At 50.4% G+C, this 27,269-nt stretch overlaps 2 protein-coding genes across 2 annotated transcripts in view; one reads left to right on the top strand and one right to left on the bottom strand.

Annotated features, from left to right (window-relative positions):
- The window catches only part of TBX22 (T-box transcription factor 22), a 57,108-nt gene extending 56,460 nt beyond the window's left edge, over positions 1–648 (top strand). Inside the window, 2 exon segments of the mRNA XM_038747794.1 lie at positions 201–438; positions 548–648. Coding sequence (XP_038603722.1) covers positions 201–438; positions 548–648 — 339 coding nt within the window.
- Positions 173–13,865, bottom strand: CHMP1B (charged multivesicular body protein 1B). The gene is made up of 8 exons (XM_038748078.1): positions 13,774–13,865; positions 4,065–4,162; positions 2,910–3,056; positions 2,509–2,577; positions 2,311–2,418; positions 1,992–2,035; positions 1,387–1,462; positions 173–751 (listed from the first exon to the last, which is right to left on the bottom strand). Exons 1-8 carry the CDS (start codon positions 13,787–13,789, stop codon positions 707–709), a joined length of 603 nt encoding a protein of 200 aa, XP_038604006.1. The 5' UTR covers positions 13,790–13,865; the 3' UTR covers positions 173–706.
- Positions 13,866–27,269: the final 13,404 nt, after the last annotated feature.

Raw genomic sequence — 27,269 nt, 5'->3', positions numbered from 1 at the left:
GCACATAGTAAGCGCTTAATAAATGCCATCATTATTATTATTATTACCACCCCAGCGGTTAGTACAGTGGCTGGCACCCGGTATGTACTTCACAAATACCACCATTATTATTCCAGAGGCTGAACGAGGACCCTCCGGCCTCCTGGGAAAGGATGGGGCGGGGCCAGCGGGCTTCCCGTTAACCAAGACCATTTTTATAGGAATTTATACAACTCGGAGGGCAGGAGTCCCGGGCTCCGGGCACGAGCGTCGTCCCGCCGCTCGCCGGCCATCTGAGGGACGCGGACCAGAGCCAGCTCACGCCGTCTGGTCAGAGGTGGCTGGACGCCTCACGGGGCTACCAGTTCGACGACAACTGGCCATCCTCCGTGAAGATTAAAACTGACCCCGGCCCCTGGGCCATCCCAGTCGGGTTTGGGTCTGGGGTTTCGGACAAACGTAACAGGGACGGTTCTTTACACCTCACCAGGGTCCCGCGGAAGGGACCGAGACCCCCGCCCCCCTCCCCTCCCTGGCCGCTCCGAACGCTCCGATCCTCTCGGGGAAGGCGCGCCCGGAGCGGGTTCCCGGTATTGGATTTGGGAACTGTCGCCGGCCGACAGTGACCGAGCATCCGGGGAACGGGCACGGTTTTTCCGGAGGGGGTGAGGGGGCCGGAAGGTGGGACGGCGGTTCAGAAGCGGGGGCGGGAACGACGGCCGGTCCGTTACACCTGGTCCCGGAGGCGGGCGAGTCTCTGCGACAGCTCGTCCTGTGGAGACCAATGACATCTGAGTCCACCCGCGGATTCGGGCGGCCGCCACCTGGTTCAAAAGGGGCGACCCTCTTCCACAGCAGGACCCGGTTAAACCATCAGCCCCTTGAGGGCAGGGATTTTGTCTGCTGATCCTTCTGGACTCTCCCAAGTACCCAGTACAGTCAGCTGTGTGACTTTGGACAAGTCGTCTAACTTCTCTGTGCCTCAGTTCCCTCATCTGTAAAACGGGGATGAAGACTATGAGCCCCCCATGGGACAACCCTTGTATCCTCCCCAGCGCTTAGAACAGTGCTTTGCACATAGTAAGCGCTTAATAAATGCCATCATCATCATCATCCTGCGCACGGGAGATGCTCAGTCAATAGCACCCGCTACAGTGCTCTGCACCCTGTAGGCACTCAGTAAATAGCGGCCGGCATCCAGTAGGCCCAGAGGAAATGCTCCTGGACATGGGGGCCTGACCGGAGAGGGTACTGCTCAGCGGGAAGCAAGGACCCTAGCGGGCACTGGTCCGCCACAGGCTCTATCGTGCTCAGGAGCGGCAATCCCATTGGGCTCTCTGAATAAAAACCAAGATGACCCCTCGGTAGACCCGGTTGAACCCGCCGAGCCCGAGCCACAAGCCGCACCTGCTCGGTCGAGGCGACGCTCGTGCCCACCACGGAGCCCGTCTGGCCCTGGGGTAACTCCATGTTCAGATCCAGGCTGCAACGAGACCACAAGTCAGAGGGCAGCCCTCCCCACATCCCCGCCTCAGCCTGGCCCTCTCCCCTGAGCTTCCCCAGCTATGCACCCGACCTCACGGGGAGGCTCCCGGCCGGGCCTCGGCCCGACCCACTCTGGATGCCCGTGGCTCTCTCTCCCGAGCCTCCCCCCGCCACAAGCCTCGGGGGGAGGCTCCAGCCTCAGCCGAGTTGCTCGGGATGCCCGCGGCCACCTCCTCCGCACGCCTCCCGGTCCCCCTCCCCGGCAGGGGATCCCAGTGCGGGGAGATCGTGGGCTCGGTTGACACTGTGGGTGGCAGATGGAGGCATGTGTGAGCCCACTGCTGGGTAGGGACTGTCTCTATATGTTGCCAAATTGTACTTCCCAAGCGCTTAGTACAGTGCTCTGCACACAGTAAGCGCTCAATAAATACGATTGATGATGATGATGTGTGTGTAAGCGCGGGGCGGGAAGACGACCTCTCCCGGCTCCCTCCTTCCGGGGGCCGCCGCGGATGACGGCTACTCACCCGGCTTCGTCCGCCATCTCCTGCAGCAGCAGGTCCACTTGGTTCTGGGGTGAGAGAATGAGGCGGGTCAGCCTGTGACTCTCCCTCCCTCCCTCCCGGGGCCCGTGGCAGCCACTGGAGCTCGCCACTCCCACAACCGGTCCCGGGAGTTGTACCATCAGGCTGTCAGAAGGCGTTGTGGCATGGCAGAAGGCCACACGGCGAGGGCCTGAGGCGACGGAGGTGGGTAGATCCCATCCCCCGGCACCGGGCCCGGGACCGCGCCTCGGGGTGGGAGGCGGGCGGCTCCGGCCCTCGGGACCCAGGAGTCCAGGCCCACCTGAGGCGTGGTGAGGGTCGTGGTGTTGCTCATCGTGTCCTCCATCTGCTGCGTCTGAACGTCCAGCGTCTCGAACTGGTGCTCGAACTTGTCCATCAGGGCGGAGATCTGCGGCGGAGAGACGCGGTCAGGGCGCGGGGGGTGGCGGAGGGAGGGGTCGCACGAGGGATCGGGGGGCGGGGGGCAGACACGGCCTACCTTCTCCAGGTTCATGCTCTTCAACGTGGCATCCATGGACTTCACTACACCCGCCATTGACTTGGTCACCTGGCAGGGAGATGACAGTAGAAACCACGGGGCTGATCCAGGCCGGGGTGTGGGGGCCCTGAGCAGGGCTCCCCCACCCCCGGACTGACTCCCCCAAGGGACCCACCCCCCGAGACCTCACCGAGAGGTCCACACCCTCCCCCACCCCGGGACAGACCGCCCCGACAGGTCCACCCGCCCAATGACCGTGAGGTGAAAGTGACGGAGAGCGGCTCCAGGACCGGTCCGGTCTTCTCCCTTCAAGCTGGGCCTCGCCCGGGGGGGGGAGTCTCGCTTCCGAGGGCCCCGCCGGGGCGGGGGGTGGGCTCCGGCTCCCAAAGGCCGCGTCTCACCTTGCCCATGGTGACCGCGGTCTGGACCCGAGCCGCCACCGCGTCCACCCGAGCGCTCATCCGGAGGAAGTTAATGGCCTGGTTCTTCTGCCGGATTGCGTTTTCAGCGTGTATCCGTGCGACCTCTGTGTTCCCCTTCTGAATGGCCTGTTTTGGGGGGGATGGGGGAACGCGTGGCCACCTGGGCTCCAGGTGTGGAAATGGAGCCAGCCGACACCAGCCGGTGGCCCACAGCCCGCACCCTTCGGCACCCCTGCCCCCCGACTCCCAACAGGACCACCTCCAGCTTCCTTCCAAGCTACGGGGGCCCCCCAACAGGGATGAAACCCTGGGGCTCCCAAGCAACCACAGGGACCCTGACCGAGGAACGTACAGTGGCGGACCCATTTTGGGAGGCAGGAAAATCCACTGGCCCGCAGGGGATCCGGGGGCGGGGGCTTAGATCCGCTCCCACGGCTCCCCCTGTAAAAACATCTCCTGATAATCACAATAATTGTGATATTTGTTAAGAGCTTACTATATGTAAAGCACCGTACTAAGCCCTGGGGTAGAGACAGGCGAATCGGATTGGACACGGTCCCTGTCCCAGCTGGAGGCCACAGTCTTAGTCCCCATTTTACCGACGAGGGAACCGAGGCACGCAGAAGTGTAGCGACTTGCCCAAGGTCACACGGCAGACAAGTGGTGGGGCCAGGATTAAAACCCGGGTCTTTCCGACTCCCAAGCCGGGGCTCTGGCCACCAGGACGTGGCATGTCCCAGACTGAGCCCCTTCCTTCCTCTCCCCCTCTCCATCCCCCCCATCTTACCTCCTTCCCTTCCCCACAGCACCTGTATATATGGATATATGTTTGTACATATTTATTACTCTATTTATTTATTTATTTATTTTTCTTGTACATATCTATTCTATTTATTTTATTTTGTTAGTATGTTTGGTTTTGTTCTCTGTCTCCCCCTTTTAGACTGTGAGCCCACTGTTGGGTAGGGACTGTCTCTATATGTTGCCAATTTGTACTTCCCAAGCACTTAGTACAGTGCTCTGCACAGAGTAAGCGCTCAATAAATACGATTGATGATGATGAGGGAGCGCCCTCGCCCCGTCCCCCCACCTGCTCAGTGCCACTTCCCCCCAGATGCCCCTGGCTGCACTTACCTTCTTTATCTTGGCCTTCTCCGCCTTCTCTTCCTTGTCGCACTTTTTGGAGTTCCTGCTCAGCTCTTTGGCAGCGAACTTCAAGTTAAACAGGTGCTCTGTGCCGCGGAGGTCAAGGAACTTAAAAACTCCAGCCCGCGGGGCAGGAGACCGGGTTGGACCATGGCAGCGTGGCAGGTCTGGGGGACTTTCGGACGACAGCTCACCCTAGCCAAGGCGGCCCGTCTAAGGGGCCACGGCTGAAGCCGCAACACGCTAGTTGTCGCGTGTGTTTCCAGGTAACAGGCCCCGGGGAGGAATCCCTGGGGACAGGGGGGAGAGTCTAGGATGAGGACAAGCCAAACCCACCCCCAACGGGCTGGGCCCATGCCGGGGGTCCCTGCCCCCACCCCCGGACATCGGGCAATTCCCGGCTGGACTGGCTTTGGCCATTTCTTAGAAACAGAATTCCCACCAAACCCTGCTTTCCATTCTCTGCCTGGTTCATCCGTTAGTGAAGTTCATTTCCGTCTCCCGGGTATAACTGCAGTAATAGAGAAGAGAGAAGTAATAGAGAAGCAGCGCGGCTCAGTGGAAAGAGCCCGGGCTTTGGAGTTAGAGGTCATGGGTTCGAATCCCGCCTCCACCACATGTCTGCTGTGTGACCCTGGGCAAGTCGCTTAACTTCTCGGAGCCTCGGTTCCCTCATCTGTTAAATGTGGATGAAGACCGTGAGCCTCACGTGAGACAAACTGATCACCTTGTATCCCCCCCAGTGCTTAGAACAGTGCTTTGCACAGAGTAAGTGCTTAACAAATGCCATCTTTATTATTATTAATATAATTAATAATACTAATACAATAACAATTAATAATACAATTATATTATTTATATATAATTAATACAATTAATTTAATATAACCGTTATTGTACGATTAATTATATAATATTAATAATTATTAATGAAATGATAGTAATTATATTAATATAATTAATGATATAATTATTAGTGTGGTGACAATTAATGATAATGCAATTATATTATTCATATATAATTAATACAATTAATTTAATATAACTGTTATTGTACCATTAATTATATGATATTAATAATTATTAATAAAATAATAATTATACTAATATAATTAATGAAATAATTATTGTTGATAATAGTAATGGTATTTGTTAAGCGCTGACTATGTGCCACGCACTGCTCTGTTGGCCACAGCTGTGTTCCTGTATGGAATTTATATATTTATATTGGTTTCTGCCTCCTCCTCTACACTGTCAGCTCATTGTGGGCAGGGAATGTGTCTGCTATGTTGTTATGTTGTACTCTCCCAAACGCTTAATACAGTGCTTTGCACACAGTAAGCGCTCAATAAATACGACTGCCTGTGTCGCCTTGTCTTTCTCCGTTCCGTATTCAACCCAAAGAGTGTGGACCCAGACGTGGCTGGGCTGGCTGCTGCCACCAAGGGTTAATTCCCTCCTAGCTGCCCCTGTTTTTTGTTTTTTTTATGGTATTTGTTAAGTGCTTACTATGTGCTAGGCACTGTTCTAAGTGCTGATATACACACAAAGAATTCAGGTAGGACACAGTCCATGTCACACATGGGGCTCACAGTCTTAAGTCCTTTAGACTGTGAGCCCACTGTTGGGTAGGGACCGTCTCTATATGTTGCCAACTTGTACTTCCCAAGCATTTAGTACAGTGCTCTGCACACAGTAAGTGCTCAATAAATACCATTGATTGATTGATCTTAATCCTCAAAGAAGCCGCGTGGTTTAGTGGAAAGAGCCCGGGCTTGGGCGTCAGAGACCATGGGTTTGAATTCTGGCTCTGCCACTTGTCAGCTGTGTGACTTTGGACAGCCACTTACCTTCTCTGTGCCTCAGTTCCCTCCTCTGTAAAACGGGGATGAAGACTGGGAGCCCCACGTGGGGCAACCTGATCGCCTTGCATCTACCCCAGTGCTCAGAACGGTGCTTGGCACATTCATTCATCCAATCGTATTTATTGAGCGCTTACTGTGTGCAGAGCGCCGTACGAAGCATTTGGGAAATAGAAGTTGGCACACAGTAAGAGCTTAACAAGTACCATTATTATCAATCAATCAATCATCATCATCATCATCAATCGCATTTACTGAGCGCTTACTGTGTGCAGAGCACTGTACTAAGCACTTGGGAAGTACAAGTTGGCAACATATAGACACAGTCCCTACCCAACAGTGGGAATCAATCGTATTTATTGAGCGCTTACTGTGTGCAGAGCACTGTACTGAGCGCTTGGGAAGTACAAGTTGGCAACATATAGAGATGGTCCCTACCCAACAGTGGGAATCAATCAATCAATCGTATTTATTGAGCGCTTACTGTGTGCAGAGCACTGTACTAAGCGCTTGGGAAGTACAAACTGGCAACATACAGAGACAGTCCCTATCCAACAGTGGGCTCACAGTCTAAAAGGGGGAGACAGAGAACAAAACCAAACATACTAACAAAATAAAATAAATAGAATAGATATGTACAGGTAAAATAAATAGTGTAATAAATATGTACAAACATATATACATATATACAGGTGCTGTGGGGAAGGGAAGGAGGTAAGATGAGGGGATAGAGAGGGGGACGAGGGGGAGAAGAAGGAAGGGGCTCAGTCTAGGAAGGCCTCCTGGAGGAGGTGAGCTCTCAGTAGGGCCTTGAAGGGAGGAAGAGAGCTAGCTTATCATTATTTTACAGATGAAGGAGCTGAGGCACAGAGAAGGGACTTGCCTAAAGGCACACAGAAGGCAAGTGGTGGAGCTGAGATTAGAACTCAGGTCCTTCTGGCTCCCAGGGCCGGGCTCTAGCCACTAGACCACACTGCTTCTGCCTTTCTCCTCCTGCTCGTTCTCCTCCCTGCAGGTGTGGGGGTGAGAGGGGCAGCTGCCAAGGGCCAGGGCTTAGGGTGGTCCATGGAGCCACGCAGATGTGGGAGGGGCACTTGGGGGTGGGTTTGTGGGTGAGGGCACACCCAGGCCCCCTTTATCTCCCAGCCCAGTGCCCGCTGGGGGCTAGGCGGGGCTCGGAGGGTGACCAGCGGTCAAGATCCCCTTGTCAACCCACCCCGCCTCCCCTGCTCCACCCCCCAAACCAGCCCCCCTTCGTCCCCTACAGCTGGCGACCCGTTCGGACCGCTGCCCGCCGGGAATGGCCGAGGCTGAAGAGTCGGTTCCGCCGGCCCGCAGGACACACAGTCTTTTAGACTGTGAGCCCGCTGTTGGGCAGGGACCGTCTCTATATGCTGCCAATTTGTACTTCCCAAGCGCTTAGTACAGTGCTCTGCACACAGTAAGCGCTCAATAAATACGATTGATGATGATGATGACCACTGAATCCGTACCCGCGGCCCGCCGACTGGAAACGGCAAGGCCCGGGGCACTCTGGAGGCACTCAGTAGATAACAGCGCTGGCTGGCTGATGGATCCTCATCCCTCTCTTGCTTTGCAGCCAGAGGGAGGGGTCTCTCCGCGCTGGAGCCGCCCCCGGCCGTCTCCCCGCTTCTCTCCGTCGTCATCGTCATCATCATCATCATCAATCGTATTTACTGAGCGCTTACTATGTGCAGAGCACTGTACTAAGTGCTTGGGAAGTACAAATTGGCAACACATAGAGACAGTCCCTACCCAACAGTGGGCTCACAGTCTAAAAGGGGGAGACAGAGAACAAAACCAAACATACTAACAAAACAAAATAAATAGAATAGATATGTACAAGTAAAATAAATAAATAAATAAATAGGGGTCACCCTTATCCCGCTTTCTCGCTCGTCCACACGGTCCCCCGCAGCAGGCTGACCGCCGACCCCACTCCCCCGCCTTCCCAGGCGCTCCTGATCCCCACTCCTCCCTCACATCGTCTCCCTTCCTCTGCCAGGATCCTCTGGCCCACCCTCACCTGTCACCTCAATCTCCGACTTATGCCCCCCGGTTCTGACCCCGGACCCCCGCCTCCCGGGCACCTACTGGCTCACACTGCGGGGGCTGGACCGGCAGGGTCAAACGTGAGGTTTAAAAGCCATTGCCCACCCCGAGCACTGATGAATTTCCCAGCAGAAGGGAGACCCGGCCAAATCCTCGCTCAAGTTGGGCGAGGATGGCGGGGCCGGGAGGCGGAGGGCTCCACAGGCCAAGGCCACCACGCCCTGTTCAACCCCAGGCCCGGGACAGCCGAGCTTCTCCTTGCCCCAGTGGGGAGATGGCAGACCGCAATGCTAATGATGATAATAATGATAATTATAGTATTTATTCAGCGCTTACTATGTGCCACCCTTTAGCGCTGGGGTAGATATAGGCAAATCGGGGCGGACACAGTCCCTGTCCCACGTGGCGCTCACAGCCTTAATCCCCATATTACAGATGAGGTAACTGAGGCACAGAGAAGTGACTCGTCCAAGGTCACACAGCAGACAAGTGGCGGAGCCGGAATTAGAACCGGTGACTTTCTGGCTCCCAGTCCCGTGCTCTATCCACTCTGCCATGCTGCCTCTCGGCATGGGACGGGAGCAGTGCCCACCTCCTAGCTTCCCATCTGCCCACGCTAATTAATGAACCACGTTCATCCGAGCACTCATCCTATCCCACCTTGATTACTGCATCCTCCTCCTCCTCGCTGACCTCCCTGCCTCCCGTTACCCCCCACTCCAGTCCATTTCTTCATTCTGCTGCCGCCTGGATCATTTTTCTGCAAAACTGTTCAGTCCATGTTTCTCCACTCCTCAAGAACCTCCGGGGGTTGCCCCTCCACCTCTGCATCAAACAGAAATTCCTATGGGCTTTAAAGCACTCTATCGCTTTGCCCCTCTCCTACCTAACCTGGCTGTTCTCAATCAATCAATCAATCAATCGTATTTATTGAGCGCTTACTGTGTGCAGAGCACTGTACTAAGCGCTTGGGAAGTACAAGTTGGCAACATATAGAGACAATCCCTACCCAACAGTGGGCTCACAGTCTAAAGAACAGTCTGTTCTCCTCAGTCCACACACTTCACTTTTCTAATGCTAACATTCCCATACCTCCTTCCCCTCCCCACAGCACCTGTATACATGTTTGTACGTACTTATTACTCTATTTATTTATTTATTTTACTTGTACGTATTTATTCTATTGATTTTCTTTGGTTTATATGTTTGGTTTTGTTGTCTGCCTCCCCCTTCTAGACTGTGAGCCCGCTGTTGGGTAGGGACCGTCTCTAGATGTTGCCAACTTGGACTTCCCAAGCGCTTAGTCCAGTGCTCTGCACACAGTAAGCGCTCAATAAATGATTGAATGAACTTAGGGACTGTCGCTCATCGGTGCGTTTGTGGACTTCACGTCCTCCGGCGGGGCCAGCCGTGGCTTGCCTTGTTTCTCTGGGATGGCGGAGGCTCCCGTTCCAAGTCCCAAACCTCCGGAGGCTTCCGCATCTCAGCCTCTTCCTCCCCAACCTAGAAGGCTGGAACCTCCCTCACAGCCCCCGAAGCACCAGGACCGCCAAGGCAGAAACATCACTGGGCTAGCAAAGGCCACTGGGTGCCTGGGGGCCCTGGACTAAAGCCAGGTTTCTAGTATTAGAAATTATTACTATTACTGATGATGATGATGTTGGCATTTGTTAAGCGCTTACTATGTGCAAAGCACTGTTCTAAGCACTGGGGGGGATACAAGGTGATCAGGCTGTCCCACGTGGGGCTCACAGTCTTCACCCCCATTAGATGAGGTAACTGAGGTCCAGAGAAGTGAAGTGACTTGCCCCAAGTCACACGGCTGACAAGTGGCAGAGCCAGGATTAGAACCCATGACCTTTGACTCCCAAGCCCGGGCTCTTTCCACTGAGCCACGCTGCTTCTCCCAATGGTTATTATTAGTTCTGCTATTCTATCCTGATTAGAAAGTGAGAGGGGAGGAGAGGATCTGTCCAAATTGCTTGATAGAAGCGCCTCTCTACGAGAGCCAGGATGAAAATAACGGAGTCTCCCAACGGGAAAGCCGGTTCATTCATTCATTCATTCAACCATATTTATTGAGCACTTACTGTGTGCAGAGCACTGTACTAAGAGCTTGGGAAATACAAGTTGGCAACATATAGAGACGGTCCCTACCCAACAGCGGGCTCACAGTCTAGAAGGGGGAGACTTGGTGAAGACCTGGGCATCGAGGCCCCATGGAAGAGTCGATTCTAGTGTCAGTGGCTGGCTTGGCAGTGTTCACGGTCTTTGTCCCTACCCAGGGTGGTCTTGCCAGGGCCCGGAGCTCAACTAGCAAGGAGGAGGGCAGGGATGCCACCCGCACTGAAGTGCACGTGCAGTCTAGCTAATTCCCAGAGTCTTATCTGCAGGATGCCCAGCAGGCCTGAAAGAGCCAGGACTGGGACCTCAAAAACAGAGGCTTGTAAATGCCCGACCTGAGGGAGGAGGTGAATTCAGTTCCAGACTAGTCCTGAGATGTGGGTGAGGCCGGGGGCGGGCGAAGAAGACCCGCCAGAGACTAATAATAAAGTAATAACAATAATAATAGTAATTGTTGTATTTGCATAAGGCACTCTACTGAGCACCAGAGTGGAGTGGAGTCCAAGACTGAACTCCTTGTCTTCCCTCCCAAACCCTGCCCTCTCCCTGACTTTCCCATCTCTGTTGACGGCACTACCATCCTTCCCATCTCACAAGCCCGCAACCTTGGTGTCATCCTCGACTCCGCTCTCTCATTCACCCCTCACATCCAAGCCGTCACCAAAACCTTTCGGTCTCAGCTCCGCAACATTGCCAAGATCCACCCTTTCCTCTCCATCCATACCACTACCCTGTTCGTTCAAGCTCTCATCCTATCCCGTCTGGACTACTGCATCAGCCTTCTCTCTGATATCCCAACCTCGTGTCTCTCCCCACTTCAATCCATACTTCATGCTGCTGCCCGGATTGTCTTTGTCCAGAAACGCTCTGGGCATGTTACTCCCCTCCTCAAAAATCTCCAGTGGCTACCAATCAATCTGTGCATCAGGCAGAAACTCCTCACCCTGGGCTTCCAGGTTGTCCATCACCTTGCCCCCTCCTACCTCACCTCCCTTCTCTCCTTCTCCAGCCCAGCCCGCGCCCTGCGCTCTTCTGCCGCTAATCTCCTCACTGTGCCTTGTTCTCACCTGTCCCGCCATCGACCCCCGGCCCACGTCATCCCCCTGGCCCGGAATGCCCTCCCTCTGCCCACCCGCCAAGCTAGCTCTCTTCCTCCCTTCAAGGCCCTACTGAGAGCTCCCCTCCTCCAGGAGGCCTTCCCAGACTGAGCCCCTTCCTTCCTTTCCCCCTCGTCCCCCTCTCCATCCCCCCATCTTACCTCCTTCCCTTCCCCACAGCACCTGTATATATGTATATATGTTTGTACATATTTATTACTCTATTTATTTTACTTGTACATATCTATTCTATTTATTTTATTTTGCTAGTATGTTTTGGTTTTGTTCTCTGTCTCCCCCTTTTTAGACTGTGAACCCACTGTTGGGTAGGGACTGTCTCTATATGTTGCCAACTTGTACTTCCCAAGCACTTAGTACAGTGCTCTGCATACAGTAAGTGCTCAATAAATACGACTGATTGATTGATTGACTGGAGACAAGCAAATCGAGTTGGACACGATCCCTGTCCCAAAAGGGGCTCAAAGTCTTAATCCCCATTTTACAAATGAGGTCACTGAGGCCCAAAGAAGTGAAGTGACTTGCCCAGAGTCACACAACAGACAAGGGGCAGAGCCAGGTTTAGAACCCAGGTCCTTCTGATTCCCAGGCCCTTTCTCTATCTACTGGGTCACGCTGCTTCTCAATCACAATCATCACACGGAATGCACCTCGAGCAACCTGAGGGTGCCCAGAAGCCTCTCTCTTTCGGGAAAACTCCTGGACGGGGCCTGGGTTCGAGAAGAACACAATTTAGCGTTCTCTGGGGTGTGGAAATGGCCGGGGCCCTGGGTGGAGGAGGAGGCTGGCCATCGTCCATGAGCAGCGAGCGGATGGGGGCTCCCGGCCAGACCCCGAGGTGGCCGCTGCCCGCACAATCTGCCGGGTGTCCGGCCGCAGGTACCCCGAGTGTTTCTTGGGTCACTCACCAGGGCAGGCTTTTCCCGAGGGCCGCGATGAGGTCTCCTGCCCGCTCCAAGAGGCTTCTCCCGCTCCAGCTGTTCCCTCCGGATGCCTCCCGCGGCCCGGCCGGAGGATCCAGCGGGGTTGGACTGGGCCCTTGTCCACAGGGACGCCGCCGCGACCGCTCTCAATCAATCAATCAATCATATTTACGTGCAGAGCACTGTACTAAGCGCTTGGGAAGTACAAATTGGCAACATATAGAGACAGTCCCTACCCAACAGTGGGCTCACGCTCTCCTACCGGCCCGCCTGCAGAAGCCTCCGTTGCCGACGGATGGGGCATTTTTGGACTGTGAGCCCGCTGTTGGGTAGGGACCGTCTCTATATGCTGCCAACTTGGACTTCCCAAGCGCTTAGTACAGTGCTCTGCACACAGTGAGCGCTCAATAAATACGATGGAATGAATGAAAGTCATCAAACAGAAATCAAGCTAGATGCGCATCATTCATCAATCAATCAGTCATACTTATTGAGCGCTCACTGTGTGCAGAGCACTGTACTAAGAGCTTGGGAAGTCCAAGTTGGCAACATCTAGGGACGGTCCCTACCCAACAACGGGCTCACAGTCTAGAAGGGGGAGACAGAGAACAAAACCAAACATATTAACAAAGTAAAATAAATAGAATAGATATGTCCAAGTAAAATAGAGTAATAAATACGTACAATCATATATACATATATACAGTCTTCTAGACTGTGAGCCCGCTGTTGGGTAGGGACCGTCTCTCTATGTTGCCAACTTGTACTTCCCAAGCGCTTAGTACAGTGCTCTGCACACAGTAAGCGCTCAAAAAAATACGATTGATTGATTTACAGGTGCTGTGGGGAAGGGAAGGAGGCAAGACGAGGGGGATGGAGAGGGGGACGAGGGGGAGAGGAAGGAGGGGGCTCAGCCTGGGTAGGCCTCCTGGAGGAGGTGAGCTCTCAGTAGGGCTGAGAGCTACTTGTTTATTATTAACAAAATAAACGGAATAGTCAACATGTACAAGTAAAATAAACAGAGTAATAAATCCGTACAAGCATATCTACAGGTGCTGTGGGGAGGAGGAGAGGGAAAAGGGGGCTCACACAGTAAGCGCTCAATTAATCCGGTTGAACATACTTATACATATTTATTACTCTATTTATTTATTTATTTTAGACTGTGAGCCCGCTGTTGGGTAGGAATTGTCTCTCTATGTTGCCAACTTGTACTTCCCAAGCGCTTAGTACAGTGCTCTGCACGCAGTAAGCGCTCGATGGATTGATTGATTGTACCTATCTATTCCACTTATTTTATTTTGTTAGGATGTTTGGTTTTGTTGTCTGTCTCCCCCTTCTAGACTGCGAGCCCACTGTTGGGTAGGGACCGTCTCTCTATGTTGCCAACTTGGACTTCCCAAGCGCTTAGTACAGTGCTCTGCACACAGTAAGCGCTCAATAAATATGATTGATTGATTGACTGAACGACTAGGGGGGAGGGAGAGAGAAATGGGGCCTGGGAGTGCCAGTCCTTGGGGGAGGAGGATGGAGGAGGAAGAAGGAGGAAGAAGAAGAAAGGAGAAGGAGGGAAGAGGAGGAGGAGGAAGAAGAAGGATACTCTCCATGTTGGACATGTCGGTGGGTCTGTGGCTGAAGAGGAGCTGTGGGCCCGGCCGGCTTGTTTGGCTCCTTCACTTCCGGCTCCGAGGGGGGGCAGGCGGGGCGGAAGAAGCCGCCCTGGCGGTTCCGGAAGCCGCTCTGGAGGGGCCGGAAGCCGCTCTGGCAAACTTCCGGCGGTGGCGACAGCGGCGGCGGCGCCGGCTCTACTCTATGCCCCGGCGCCCTCCCGCTCTCTATGGTCCGCGCCTATTCATTCATTCGCTCTTTCGTTCGTGCATCCACGCATTCATGCATGCATTCATTCATTCATTCCTCAATTCGTTCGTTCTTTTGTGCATTCATTCATTCATTGTGCATTCATGCATGCATGCATTCATTCCTTAATTCATCATCATCATCATCAATCGTATTTATTGAGCGCTTACTATGTGCAGAGCACTGGACTAAGCGCTTGGGAAGTACAAATTGGCAACATAGAGAGACGGTCCCTACCCAACAGTGGGCTCACAGTCGTGCCTTCGTGCATTCATGCCTTCATTCATGCAGCGTGGAGAAGCTGGAAAGAGCAGCGTGGCTCAGTGGAAAGAGCCCGGGCTTTGGAGTCAGAGGTCGTGGGTTCGAATCCCGGCTCTGCCAGTTGTCAGCTGGGTGACTTTGGGCAAGTCACTTCACTTCTCTCGGCCTCAGTTCCCTCATCTGTAAAATGGGGATGAAGACTGTGAGCCCCCCGGGGGACAACCTGATCACCTTGTAACCTCCCCAGTGCTTAGAACAGTGCTTTGCACATAGTAAGCGCTTAATAAATGCTGCTATCATTATTATTATTATGCATACATTCATTCGTTCGTCTGTACGTTTGTGCATTCATTCATTCATTCTTGCATTCATACATTCATACATTCATTCGTTCGTTCGTTCATTCGTGCATTCATTCATTCATTCGTGCATACACGCATTTGTGCATTCATGCATTCATTCATGCATTCTTTCGTTCGTTCGTGCATTCATTCATTCGTGCATTCATTCGTGCATCCACGCATTTATTCATTCATGCATTCATTCACGCATTGGTTCGTTCGTTCGTGCATTCATTCGTTCATTCATTCGTGCATCCACGCATTCATGCATTCATTAATTCATGCATTCATTCGTTCGTTCGTTCCTTCGGTCTTTCGTTCGTGCATTCATTCATTCATTCGTGCATGCATTCGTGCATCCACGCATTCATGCATGCATTCATACATGCATGCTTTCATTCATTCACGCATTCATTCATTCAATTGTATTTATTGAGCACTTACTGTGTGCAGAGCACTGTACTAAGCGCTTGAGAAGTACAAGTTGGCAACATATAGAGACAGTCCCTCCCCAACAGTGGGCTTACAGTCTAGGAGGGGGAGACAGAGAACAAAACAAAACATATTAACAAAATTAAATAAATAGAATAAATATGTACAAATAAAATAAATAGAGTAATAAATACATACAAACATATATACATATATACATTCATTCATTCATGCATCCATGCATAATAATAATAATGGCATTTATTAAGCACTTACTATGTGCAAAGCACTGTTCTAAGCGGTGGGGAGGTTACAAGGTGATCAGGTTGTCCCACGGGGGGCTCACAGTCTTCACCCCCATTTTACAGATGAGGGAACTGAGGCCCAGAGAAGTTAAGTGATTTGCCCAAGGTCACACAGCTGACAATTGGTGGAGCTGGGATTTGACATTCATTCACTCATTCAATCGTATTTATTGAGCGCTTACTGTGTGCAGGGCACTGTACTAAGCCCTTGGGAAGTACAAGTCAGCAACATATAGAGACGGTCCCTACCCAACAACGGGCTCACAGTCTAGAAGGGGGAGACGGACGACAAAACAAAACATGTGGACAGGTGTCAAGTCGTCAGAACAAATAGAATTAAAGCTAAATGCACATCATTAACAAAATAAATAGAATAGTAAATACGTACAAGTCCATTCATTCGTTCGTTCATTCATTCAATCATTCATTCTATCGTGTTTATTGAGCGCTTACTGTGTGCAGAGCACTGAACTAAGTGCTTTGGAAGTCCAAGTCGGCAACATAGAGAGACGGTCCCTACCCAACAACGGGCTCACAGTCTAGAAGGGGGAGACAGAGGACAAAACAAAACATGTGGACAGGTGTCAAGTCTTCAGAACAAATAGAATTAAAGCTAACTGCCCATCGTTAACAAAATGAATAGAATAGTAAATACGTACAAGTCCATTCATTTCTTCGTTCATTCATTCATTCAATTGTATTTATTGAACGCTTACTGTGTGCAGAGCACTGAACTAAGTGCTTTGGAAGTACAATTTGACAACAGATAGAGACGGTCCCTACCCAAGAATGGGCTCACAGTCTAGAAGGGGGGAGATAGACAACAAAACGCCTAACAAATATCATTGTTATTATTATTGTTATTAAAACAAAACAAGAAGACAGGCACTAATAGCATCAATACAAATAAGTAGAATTATAGATATATCATCATCATCATCGTCAATCGTATTTATTGAGCGCTTACTATGTGCAGAGCACTGTACTAAGCGCTTGGAAAGTACAAGTTGGCAACATATAGAGACAGTCCCTACCCAGCAGTGAGCTCACAGTTAAAAGGGGGAGACAGAGAACAAAACCGAACACACTAACAAAATAAAATAAATAGAATAGATATGTACAAGTAAAATAAATAAATAAATAAATAGAGTAATAAATATGTACAAACATATATACATATATACAGGTGCTGTGGGGAAGGAGGTAAGACGGTGGGGATGGAGAGGGGGACGAGGGGGAGAGGAAGGAGGGGGCTCAATCTGGGAAGGCCTCCTGGAGGAATCCACACCATCACCAGTCTCCCTTCCTTCAGAGCCCTCCTGAGAGCCCATCTCCTCCAGGAAGCCTTCCCCAACTCATCCCCCACACCCCAAGTTCCCTCAACCTGCCCGCCACCTTTTGTTTGCCTTATGTGCTTTTTTTATGGTATTTGCTAAGCGCTTACTATGTTCCAGGCACTGTACTAAGCGCTGGAGTAGATACAAGCAAGTCGGTTTGGACACAGTCCCTGTACCACATGGGGCTCACGATCTTAATCCCCATTTTACAGATGAGGAGACTGAGTCAAGAGAAGTGAAGTGACTTGGACTTCTCTGTGCCTCAGTTACCTCGTCTGTAAAATGGGGATGAAGACTGTGAGCCCCGCGTGGGACAACCCGATCACCTTGTAACCTCCCCAGCGCTTAGAACAGTGCTTTGCGCATAGTAAGCGCTTAATAAATGCCATCATTATTATGATCACCCAGCCGGGTGGGGCAGAGCTGGGACTGCTTCCCTTCCAGGCCCATGTGCCCGTGATCTTTTCACTCCCAAACCCAGGCTCTATCCACTAAGCAACACACAGACACACACAGACACACACAGACACACACACACATCCTTTGAAGTTTTGTGGCATCACAGGTAGGTTAGTTATCCACTCTATGTCTTTCTGTGATTACTGCTAATGAGCCCGTTGTGGGCAGAGATTGTCTCTATTTGTTGCCGAATTGTACTTCCCAAGCGCTTAGTCCAGTGCTCTGCACACAGTAAGCGCTCAATAAATACGATTGAATGAGTGAATGTCCGCATGCGCCCACGAGCCATCCTCTGAGTTGGCCTTAATGTCTGTCTCCCCCTCTAGACTGTAAGCTCATTGTGGGCAAGGAATGTATCTGTTGTTGTTTTGTTTTCTCCTAATAATAATAATAATACTAATAATGGCATTTATTAAGCGCTTACTATGTGCAAAGCACTGTTCTAAGCGCGGGGGAGGATACAAGGTGATCAGGTTGTCCCACGGGGGGCTCACAGTCTTCATCCCCATTTTACAGATGAGGTAACTGAGGCACAGAGAAGTTAAGTGACTTGCCCGAAGTCACACAGCTGACAAGTGGCGGAGGCGGGATTTGAACCCATGATCTCTGATTCCAAAGCCCGTGCTCTTTCCAGTGAGCCATGCTGCTTCTCTAAGCGCTTAGTACAGTGCTCTGCACTTAGTAAGCACTCAGTATATACAACTGAATGAATGAATGAATGAATGAATGAATGAATGAATGAATGAATGAATACCCCAGGGCTTAATAGAGTGCCTGGCACATAACGGAAAGAGCCCAGGCTTTGGAGTCAGAGGACATGGGTTCAAATCCCAACTCTGCCACTTGTCAGCTGTGTGACTTTGGGCTAACTTCTCTGTGCCTCAGTTCCCTCACCTGTAAAATGGGGATTAAGACTGTGAGCCCCCCGTGGGACAACCTGATCACCTTGTATCCCCCCAGCAGCGCTTAGAACAGTGGGGAATAAGGTGGGGAGGTGAGGTTAGTCAGAGAAGTGGTTTTAGAAGGGCTTTGAAGATGGGGAGGGGGTTCCGAGCGAGGGGTCACTGGGCTCCACTCAGTCTAGACGAGGAACTACCCTCCCCCAGCCCTTAGGGAGCCCCCTAAACTGAGGACCACCTGCGGGGGGCTAGACCACCAACTAGCAGGGAATCAGTCAATCAGTGATTTTTGATGGAACCCTTACTCTGTGCAGGACAATATACCGAACCCTCGTTCACAACGAGTTTACAGTCTCACCCCTAAAATGGACAGTTAGCAGGTTATCAGCCTTGTTGGAAGAGTTCACAGTAGGTCAGAACTACTGAGCCCCCTCCTTCATCTCCCCCTCCTCCCCCCTCCCCATCCCCCCCCGCCTTACCTCCTTCCCCTCCCCACAGCACCTGCATATAGATATATATATTATAATTAATATAATATAATATAAATTATAATATATATATATTAAGCGCTTAGTACAGTGCTCTGCACACAGTAAGCGCTCAATAAATACGATTGATGATATATGTGTGTGTGTGTGTGTATATGTGTGTGTTTGTACATATTTATTACTCTATTTATTGATTTTACTTGTACCTATTTATTCTATTTATTTTACTTGGTTTACATGTTTTGTTTTGTTGTCTGTCTCCCCCTTCTAGCCTGTGAGCCCGCTGTTGGGTAGGGACCGTCTCTATACGTTGCCAACTTGTACTTCCCAAGCGCTTAGTACAGTGCTCTGCACACAGTAAGCGCTAAATAAATACGATTGAATGAATGAACGAATGAACAGTGCTTGGCACATAGTAAGCGCTTAACAAACGCCATTATTATTATTACTATTAACAAATACCATAATTCATTCAATCATATTTAGTGAGTGCTTACTGTGTGCAGAGCACTGTACTAAATGCTTGGAAAGTACAATTCGGCAACAGATGGAGACAATCCCTACCCAACAATGGGTTCACAGTGTAGAATTTATTTCTGTTGTAAAACAGGGAAAGGTCTCCGCCAATCCCACAGGCTCCTTTCCCCTTTTCACACAATAGATTCCGACCTGATCACCTTAGGGTAAAGGACCCTTCCCTTCTCCTTGACCCCCAGTCTGCCCCCCACGCCCCCTTTGACCCCAGCCGGACCCCTGCCCTTCACCAAGCCTGGGCAGAGCTGGCTGAGAAAAAAGATCCAAGCCATGTTTGACAGACTCTTCCGTCAGCGCCTGTCACCAACGGGACCCTGAGGATCTCAGTTGCCGGGGAAACCCGGCCCTATGTTGCCATGGCAACTGGAATTCCACTGCCCATCCTGGTTCCTCCAGGCCAGAGAATAACTTGAAGTCAGGCCATCATATATTCACTTCAGGCCCATTGTCTTACTTCCCCCATCTGTCTGGCCTCCATCTTCTGCCTGTGGGGAAGGCAGAAAGTGGGGAGGGGGGATATTTTTTCCTCTACTTCAGTTCCCCTGCCACCCCCAGCCCCTAAAACCCAGAGCAAATCTGGACCCGTTGGTTTCCTCAACAGTGAGAAATCATAATCAATCACTCCCCGGGAAAATGAGCGATGGTATAATGATGGTACTTGTTAAGCACTTACTCTGCTTGCCGAGCACTGTTCTAAGAGCTGGGGGAAGATACAAGGTTATCAGGTTGTCCCAGGTGGGGTTCACAGTCTTAATCCCCATTCTACAGATGAGGTGACTGAGGTACAGAGAAATTAAGTGATTCGCCCACAGTCACATAGCTGCCGAGTGGCAGAGCTGGGATTAGAACCCACTACCTCTGACTCCCAAACCCGTCCTCCTGACACTAAAGCCACACTGCTTCTCAGTATGGTGGGAGGCCTCTACCACACCTGTCATGCCCTCCAATCAATCAGTTAATCAATCAGTGCTATTTATTGAGCGCTTACTGTAAGCCGAGCACGGTACTGAATGTTTGGGAGAGTAAAATGCAGTTAGTGGACATAATCCCTATCCTAAATGAGCTGCAGAATACTGTGTGCAGAGCTCTGAACTGAGAGATAAGGAAAGTCCAGTAGAGTTGGTAAGCATGATCCCTGCCCTGAAGGAGCTTACTGTGTGCAGACACTGTACTGAGCGTTTGAGAGATGATAATAGAAATAGTAGATAATAATAATAATGACATTTATTAAGCACGTACTATGTGCAAAACACTGTTCTAAGTGCTGGGGAGATTACAAGGTGATCAGGTTGTCCCACGGTGGGCTCACGGTCTTCATCCCCATTTTACAGATGAGGTAACTGAGGTCCAGAGAAGTTAACTGACTTGCCCAAAGTCACACAGCTGACAATTGGCGGAGCTGGGATTTGAACCCCTGACCTCTGACTCCGAAGCCCAGGCTCTTTCCACTGAGCCACACTACTCCCAGTCTAGAAGCTGACAGTCAATCAGTCAATGGTATTTATTGAGTGCTTACTGTGTGTAAAGCACTATACTAAGAAAATGTGCATAGAAAATAGCTTGACACATAGTAAGTGCTTAACAAATACAAAAAAATATTACACCCAAACAGAATGTGAGACAAGCCACTTAACCTCTGTCCTATGCGGGATGAGGACTGTGTCCGATCTGAATTATCTTGACCCTACCCTAAGGCTTAGCACAGAGCCTGGTACATGGTAAGAACTTAATCATCATCAATCGTATTTATTGAGCGCTTACTATGTGCAGAGCACTGTACTAAGCGCTTGGGAAGTACAAATTGGCAACATATAGAGACCGTCCCTACCCAATCAACCCCATATGTAATTAAAAACAGGACTTTGCACAGAGTAAGCGCTGAATTGATGTCCCTGATTGATTGAGAGCAGAAGAGCCTGGAAATTCCACCTCAAGTTTTAGAGTGGAGCATCCAATTGAAATCGAATCGGCTGGCAGGAGGGACTTTAATCGTTTGGCGCATTCGTCTTTCTGAATTGTCGACAAACATCCTCCACTTGAGGCCAAAAAGCACGTGAATCGCGAACCTGAGGCGATAAAATGCCCGAAAACTCGTCCCCAGGAAATATCGGAGAAGCAGCGTGGCTCAGTGGAAAGAGCCCGGGCTTTGGAGTCAGAGGTCATGGGTTCAAATCCCAACTCCGCCAGTTGTCAGCTGTGTGACTTTGGGCAAGTCACTTCACTTCTCTGGGCCTCAGTTCCCTCATCTGTAAAATGGGGATTAGGACTGTGAGCCCCACGTGGGAAAACCTGATCACTTTGTAACCTTCCCAGCGCTTAGAACAGTGCTTTGCACATAGTAAGCGCTCAATAAATGCCATTATATTTATATATATATATGGAGAATGAAAGTAGCAGTGTGGTCTAGTGGTAAGAGTCTGGCCCAGGGAATCAAGAGACCTAAATGCTTGGTAGAGCCTGGCGGAGTTAAGTAGACCCAATCCCCCTCATGGAGTTTATGATGTCTCAGTGGAAAGAGCACAGGTTTGGGAGTCAGAGGTCATGGGTTCTAATCCCGGCTTCGCCACTTGTCAGCTGTGTGACTTTGGGGAAGTCACTTAACTTCTCTGTGCCTCAGTGACCTCATCTGTAAAATGGGGTTGAAGACTGTGAGCCCCACGTGGGACAACCTGATCACCTTGTATCCCTCCAGCGCATAGAACAGTGCTTCGCACATAGTAAGCGCTTAACAAATACCATCATTATTATTATTACCCCGGAGAGACATTCACAAGCAGTTGAATCAAAACAAACACAATTGAAAGTTCAATCAAATAGTTCAAGAGAAGCAGCAAGGCCTAAGTGGGAAAGAGCCCCGGTCTGGGAATTGGAAGGGACCTAAATCCTAATCCCGGCCTTGCCACTTGTCTGCTGGGTGACCATGGGCAAGTCACTTCACTTCTCCGTGCCTCAGTTCCCTCATCTGTAAAATGGAAATTAAGACTGTGAGCCCCATGGGGGATAGGGACTGTGTCCAAACTGATTAGCTCGTTTATACCTTAGGGCTTAGTACAGTGCCCGGCACATATTAAGTACTTAACAAATAGTAATTTTTAAAAAAAAGATTGCACAGAAGTCTAGGCACTAATATGTAAGTGCAGGGAATGAATAGGACGCTTGATACGATTGGGAGTCAGCATGTCGTAGTGGATAGAGCACAGAACTGGGAGTCAGAAGGTCATGAGTTCTAATCTCACTCCTCCACTTGTCTGCCGTGTGACCTTGGGCAAGTCACTTAACTTCTCTGTGCCTCAGTTACCTCATCTGTAAAATGGGGATTGAAACTGTGAAGCCCCATGTGGGACAGGAACTATGTTCAACCCGATTTGCTTGTACCCACCCCAGCGCTTAGTAGAGTGCCTGGCACACAGTAAGTGCTTAACAAATACCATAATTATTACTATTATTGGGATCCAGCGCTTAGAACAGTGCTTTGCACATAGTAAGTGCTTAATAAATGCCATTATTATTATTATAAGACATAATATGATAGTCACACTATCAAGGGTTCCCTTCCTCATTCATCAACCGATAATATTTCTTGACCTAAACTGTTAGTCTAAGGTCTTTTGGTTAGGGTCACTTGAGTTTTTTTTTTCTTTCTATGCATTGTTTTCCATTTTGATGATTTCTGGAACCATTTCTTAAACAGTTTATTACTTTCGAATTTCAAATGTAATAATAATAATTGTGGTATTTGTTGTGTGCTTAACGTGAGCCAGGCACTGTACTAAATGCTGGAGGGGAATACAAGCAGATTGGGTCGGACGCGGTTCCCGTCCCACGAGGGGCTCACAGTCTTAATCCCCATTTTACAGGTGAAGTAACTGAGGCACAGGGAAATGAAGTGACTTGCCCAAGGTCACACAGCAGACAAGTGGCAGAGCCAGGATTAGAACCCATGACCTACTAGCTCCCAGGGCCATGCTCTATCCGCTAGGCCAGGCTGCTTCTTGGGGAAGCAGCGTGGCTTAGTGGAAAGAGCCCGGGCTTTGGAGTCAGAGGCCGTGGGTTCAAATCTCAGCTCTGCCGCTTGTCAGCTGTGTGACTTTGGGCAAGTCACTTCACTTCTCTGGGCCTCAGTTCCCTCATCTGTAAAATGGGGATGAAGACTGTGAGCCTCCCAGGGGACAACCTGAACACCTTGTACCTACTCCAGCGTTTAGAACGGTGCTCGGCACATAGCGCTTAACAAGAACTATTATTATTATTATTACTATTATTATTATTATGTCACAACTTCTCTGTGCGTCAGTTATCTCATCTGTAAAATGGGGATTGATACTGTGAGCCCCACGTGGGGCAACCTGATTACCTTGTATCTACCCCGGCGCTTAGAACGGTGCTTCGTACATAGTAAGCGCTTAACAAAAACCATCATCATCATCATCATTATGTCACTTAACTTCTCTGTGCCTCAGTGACCTCATCTGTAAAATGGGGATTGAGACTGTGAGCCCCGTGTGGGACAAGCTGATTACCTTGAATCTACCCCAGCACTTAGAACGGTTCTTGGCACAGAGTAAGCGCTTCCCAAATACCATCCTTTTTATTTCTTATTACAGAGGCAGCTGGAGCCGGCCCGGCTGTGAGCTCGCCCGACCGGGCTGCGCTTGTGGGGAATCTGGCTCAGTGGAATGAGCACGGGCTGTTGAGTCAGAGGTCATGGGTTCAAATCCCGGCTCCGCCACTTGTTAGCTGTGTGACTTTGGACACGTCACTTCACTTCTCTGTGCCTCAGTGACCTCAACTGTAAAATGGGGGTGAAAACTGTGAGCCCCCACGGGGCAGCCTGGTCACCTTGTAATAATAATAACAATAATGGCATTTGTTAAGCGCTTACTATGTGCACAGCACTGTCCTAGACTGTGAGCCACTGTGAGCCACTGTGAGCCAACTTGGACTTCCCAAGAGCTTAGTACAGTGCTCTGCACACAGTAAGCGCTCAGTAAATACGATTGAATGGATGAATGTTCTAAGCGCTGGGAAGGTTACAAGGTGATCACGTTGTCCCTCGTGGGGCTCACAGTCTTGACCCCCATTTTACAGATGAGGTCACTGAGGCCCAGAGAAGTGAAGTGACTTGCCCAAAGTCACACAGCTGACAATTGGCAGAGCCTGGATTTGAACCCATGTTCATTGTACATATCTATTCTATTTATTTTATTTTGTTAGTATGTTTGGTTTTGTTCTCTGTCTCCCCCTTTTAGACTGTGAGCCCACTATTGGGTAGGGACTGTCTCTATATGTTGCCAACTTGTACTTCCCAAGCGCTTAGTACAGTGCTCTGCACACAGTAAGCGTTCAATAAATACAATTGATTGATTGATTGATTGACCTCTGACTCCAAAGCCCGGGCTCCTTCCACTGAGCCACGCTGCTTCTCTGTAACTTGTAACTGTAACTTGTAACTCTGTCGCCTTGTAACTTCCCCAGCGCTTAGAACAGTGCTTTGTACGTAGTAAGCGCTTAATAAATGCTACTATTATTGCCCAGCCGCCCCTTTTCCCTGCTGGGTTTGGAGGACGGGGAGGGCAGGGTGCTGGACCGGACCCCTGGAAGCCCCCCGAGCCCTCTGCCTTCCGCTGGTCCAGGCGGGGATGGGCGACTCTCTGATTGGCCGGCCCTCCGGGGGGATAACACGTTGCCAAGGCGACGGGATTACGCTACGAGGGGATGGGGAGGGGAGGGGGGCGTGGATTTCAGGACGGTGGACAGCGGCTGCTCCAGTAATAATAATAATCAATCAATCAATCAATCAATCAATCGTATTTATTGAGCGCTTACTATGTGCAGAGCACTGTACTAAGCGCTTGGGAAGTACAAATTGGCAACACATAGAGACAGTCCCTACCCAACAGTGGGCTCACAGTCTAAAAGGGGGAGGCAGAGAACAAAGCCAAACATACCAAAAAAATAAAATAAATAGGATAGAAATGTACAAGTAAAATAAATAAATAAATAACTAAATAGAGTAATAAATATGTACAATAATAATAATAATAAATAATAATAATAATGGCATTTATTAAGCGCTTACTATGTGCAAAGCACTGTTCTAAGCGCTGGGGAGGTTACAAAGTGATCAGGTTGTCCCACAGGGGGGCTCACAGTCTTCATCCCCATTTTCCAGATGAGGGAACTGAGGCCCAGAGAATCAATCAATCAATCAATCAATCAATAGTATTTATTGAGCGCTTACTGTGTGCAGAGCACTGTACTAAGAGCTTGGGAAGTAGAAGTTGGCAACATATAGAGACGGTCCCTACCCAACAGTGGGCTCACAGTCTAAAAGGGGGAGACAGAGAGTGAAGTGAGCTGCCCAAAGTCACCCAGCTGACAAGTGGCGGAGCGGGGATTTGAACCCATGACCTCTGACTCCAAAGGCCGGGCTCTTTTCCACTGAGCCACGCTGCTTCTCCAGTCCTTGGGGCCCCAGACCCCCTCCCCTTCGCCACCCTTTCTTTGCCCCTTCCACCCCCCACCCCCACCCGTCTCCATCTCCATCTCCTCCCTCCCGGCTGGGCTGGGGGCTTCCCTGCCCCTCCCTCCCCTCCCCCTGCCCTTCCCCCCTCAGCGTGGCTCCGTGGAAAGAGCCCGGGCTTTGGAGTCAGCGGTCATGGGTTCAAATCCCGGCTCCGCCACTTGTCCGCTGGGTGACTTTGGGCAAGTCACTTCACTTCTCTGGGCCTCAGTTCCCTCATCTGGAAAATGGGGATTGACTGTGAGCCCCCCGTGGGACAACCTGATCACCTTGTAACCTCCCCAGCGCTTAGAACAGTGCTTTGCACATAGTAAGCACTTAATAAATGCCATCGTTATTATTGTTATTGCTCCTCCCTCCCCTCCCCCCGCCCCCCGCATCTCCTGCAGCCCCGAGTCAGAGGTTATGGGTTCTAATCATGACTCCGCCACTCGAATGTTCCGTGACTTTGGGCAAATCACTTCACTTTTCTGGGCCTCAGTTCCCTCATCTGTAAAACTTGTACTTCCCAAGCGCTTAGTACAGTGCTCTGCACACAGTAAGCGCTCAATAAATACGATTGAATGAATGAATAAAATGGGGGATGAAGACTGTGAGCCTCACGTGGGACAACCTGATCACCTTATAGCTTCCCTAGAGCTTAGAACAGCGCTTTGCACATAGTAAGCGCTTAACAAATGTCATTATTATTATTATTATTATATCATTTCACTTCTCTGTGCCTCAGTTCCCTCATCTGTAAAATGGGGATGAAGACTGTGAGCCCCACGGGGGACAACCTGATGACCTTGTATCTCCCCCAGCGCTTAGAACAGCTCTTGGCCCATAGTAAGCGCTTAACAAATACCGTCATTATTATTATTACCATTTCCAAGCGCTCAGTACAGTGATCTGCACACAGTAAGGGCTCGATAAATGCGCTGGGCTGAGTTGAATGAGTGAATGAGGAAGGCGGGAGGGGTCCTGCCCCGCGCCCTCCCCCAGCCCGACGGCTCTCCCCAACACACACCGAAGGACACACATTCGTTCACTCATCCAATCCTATTTACTGAGCCCTCACCGTGCGCAGAGCACTGGACTGAGCGCTTGGGAAGTACAAATTGGCAACATATAATGATAATAATGATGATGGCATTTGTTAAGCGCTTACTATGTGCAAAGCATGGTTATAATAATAATAATGGCATTTAGTAAGTGCTTACTATGTGCAAAGCACTTGTTCTAAGCGTTAGGGGGGTTACAAAGTGATCAGGTTGTCCCACGGGGGGCTCACAGCCTTCATCCCCATTTTCCAGATGAGGGAAATGAGGCCCAGAGAAGGGAAGTGACTAGCCCAAGGTCACACAGCAGATGCGTGGCGGAGCCGGGATTAGAACCTGTGACTTCTGACTCCCAAGCCCGGTCTCTTTCCACTGCGCCACTCTGCTTCTCTCCTAAACAACCCATTCATTCATTCATTCATTCATTCAGTCAGTCAGTCAGTCAGTCGTATTTATTGAGCGCTTACTGTGTACTAAGCGTTTGGGAAGTACAAGTTGGCAACATATAGAGATGGTCCCTACCCAACAGCGGGCTCACACCAACGAAGGGGCTGACACAGAGACGCCCAGGGGGTGGGGGGCTTGGAGGGTGTCATGGGACTAATGATTGTGACGTCGGA

The sequence above is a fragment of the Tachyglossus aculeatus genome, chromosome 6, assembly GCF_015852505.1.
Source record: "Tachyglossus aculeatus isolate mTacAcu1 chromosome 6, mTacAcu1.pri, whole genome shotgun sequence".
NCBI lineage: Eukaryota > Metazoa > Chordata > Mammalia > Monotremata > Tachyglossidae > Tachyglossus > Tachyglossus aculeatus.
Note: the sequence above shows the minus strand (reverse complement) of the source record. Positions and strands in the feature narration are given on the sequence as shown.

Coding starts and splice junctions, on each gene's coding strand:
- CHMP1B (XM_038748078.1), bottom strand. Junction 1,463..1,991: donor GAGATGGCGGACGAAGCCGG/GTGAGTAGCCGT, acceptor GTCTCGTTGCAG/CCTGGATCTGAACATGGAGT. Junction 752..1,386: donor GCGTCGCCTCGACCGAGCAG/GTGCGGCTTGTG, acceptor TGGTCTCCACAG/GACGAGCTGTCGCAGAGACT.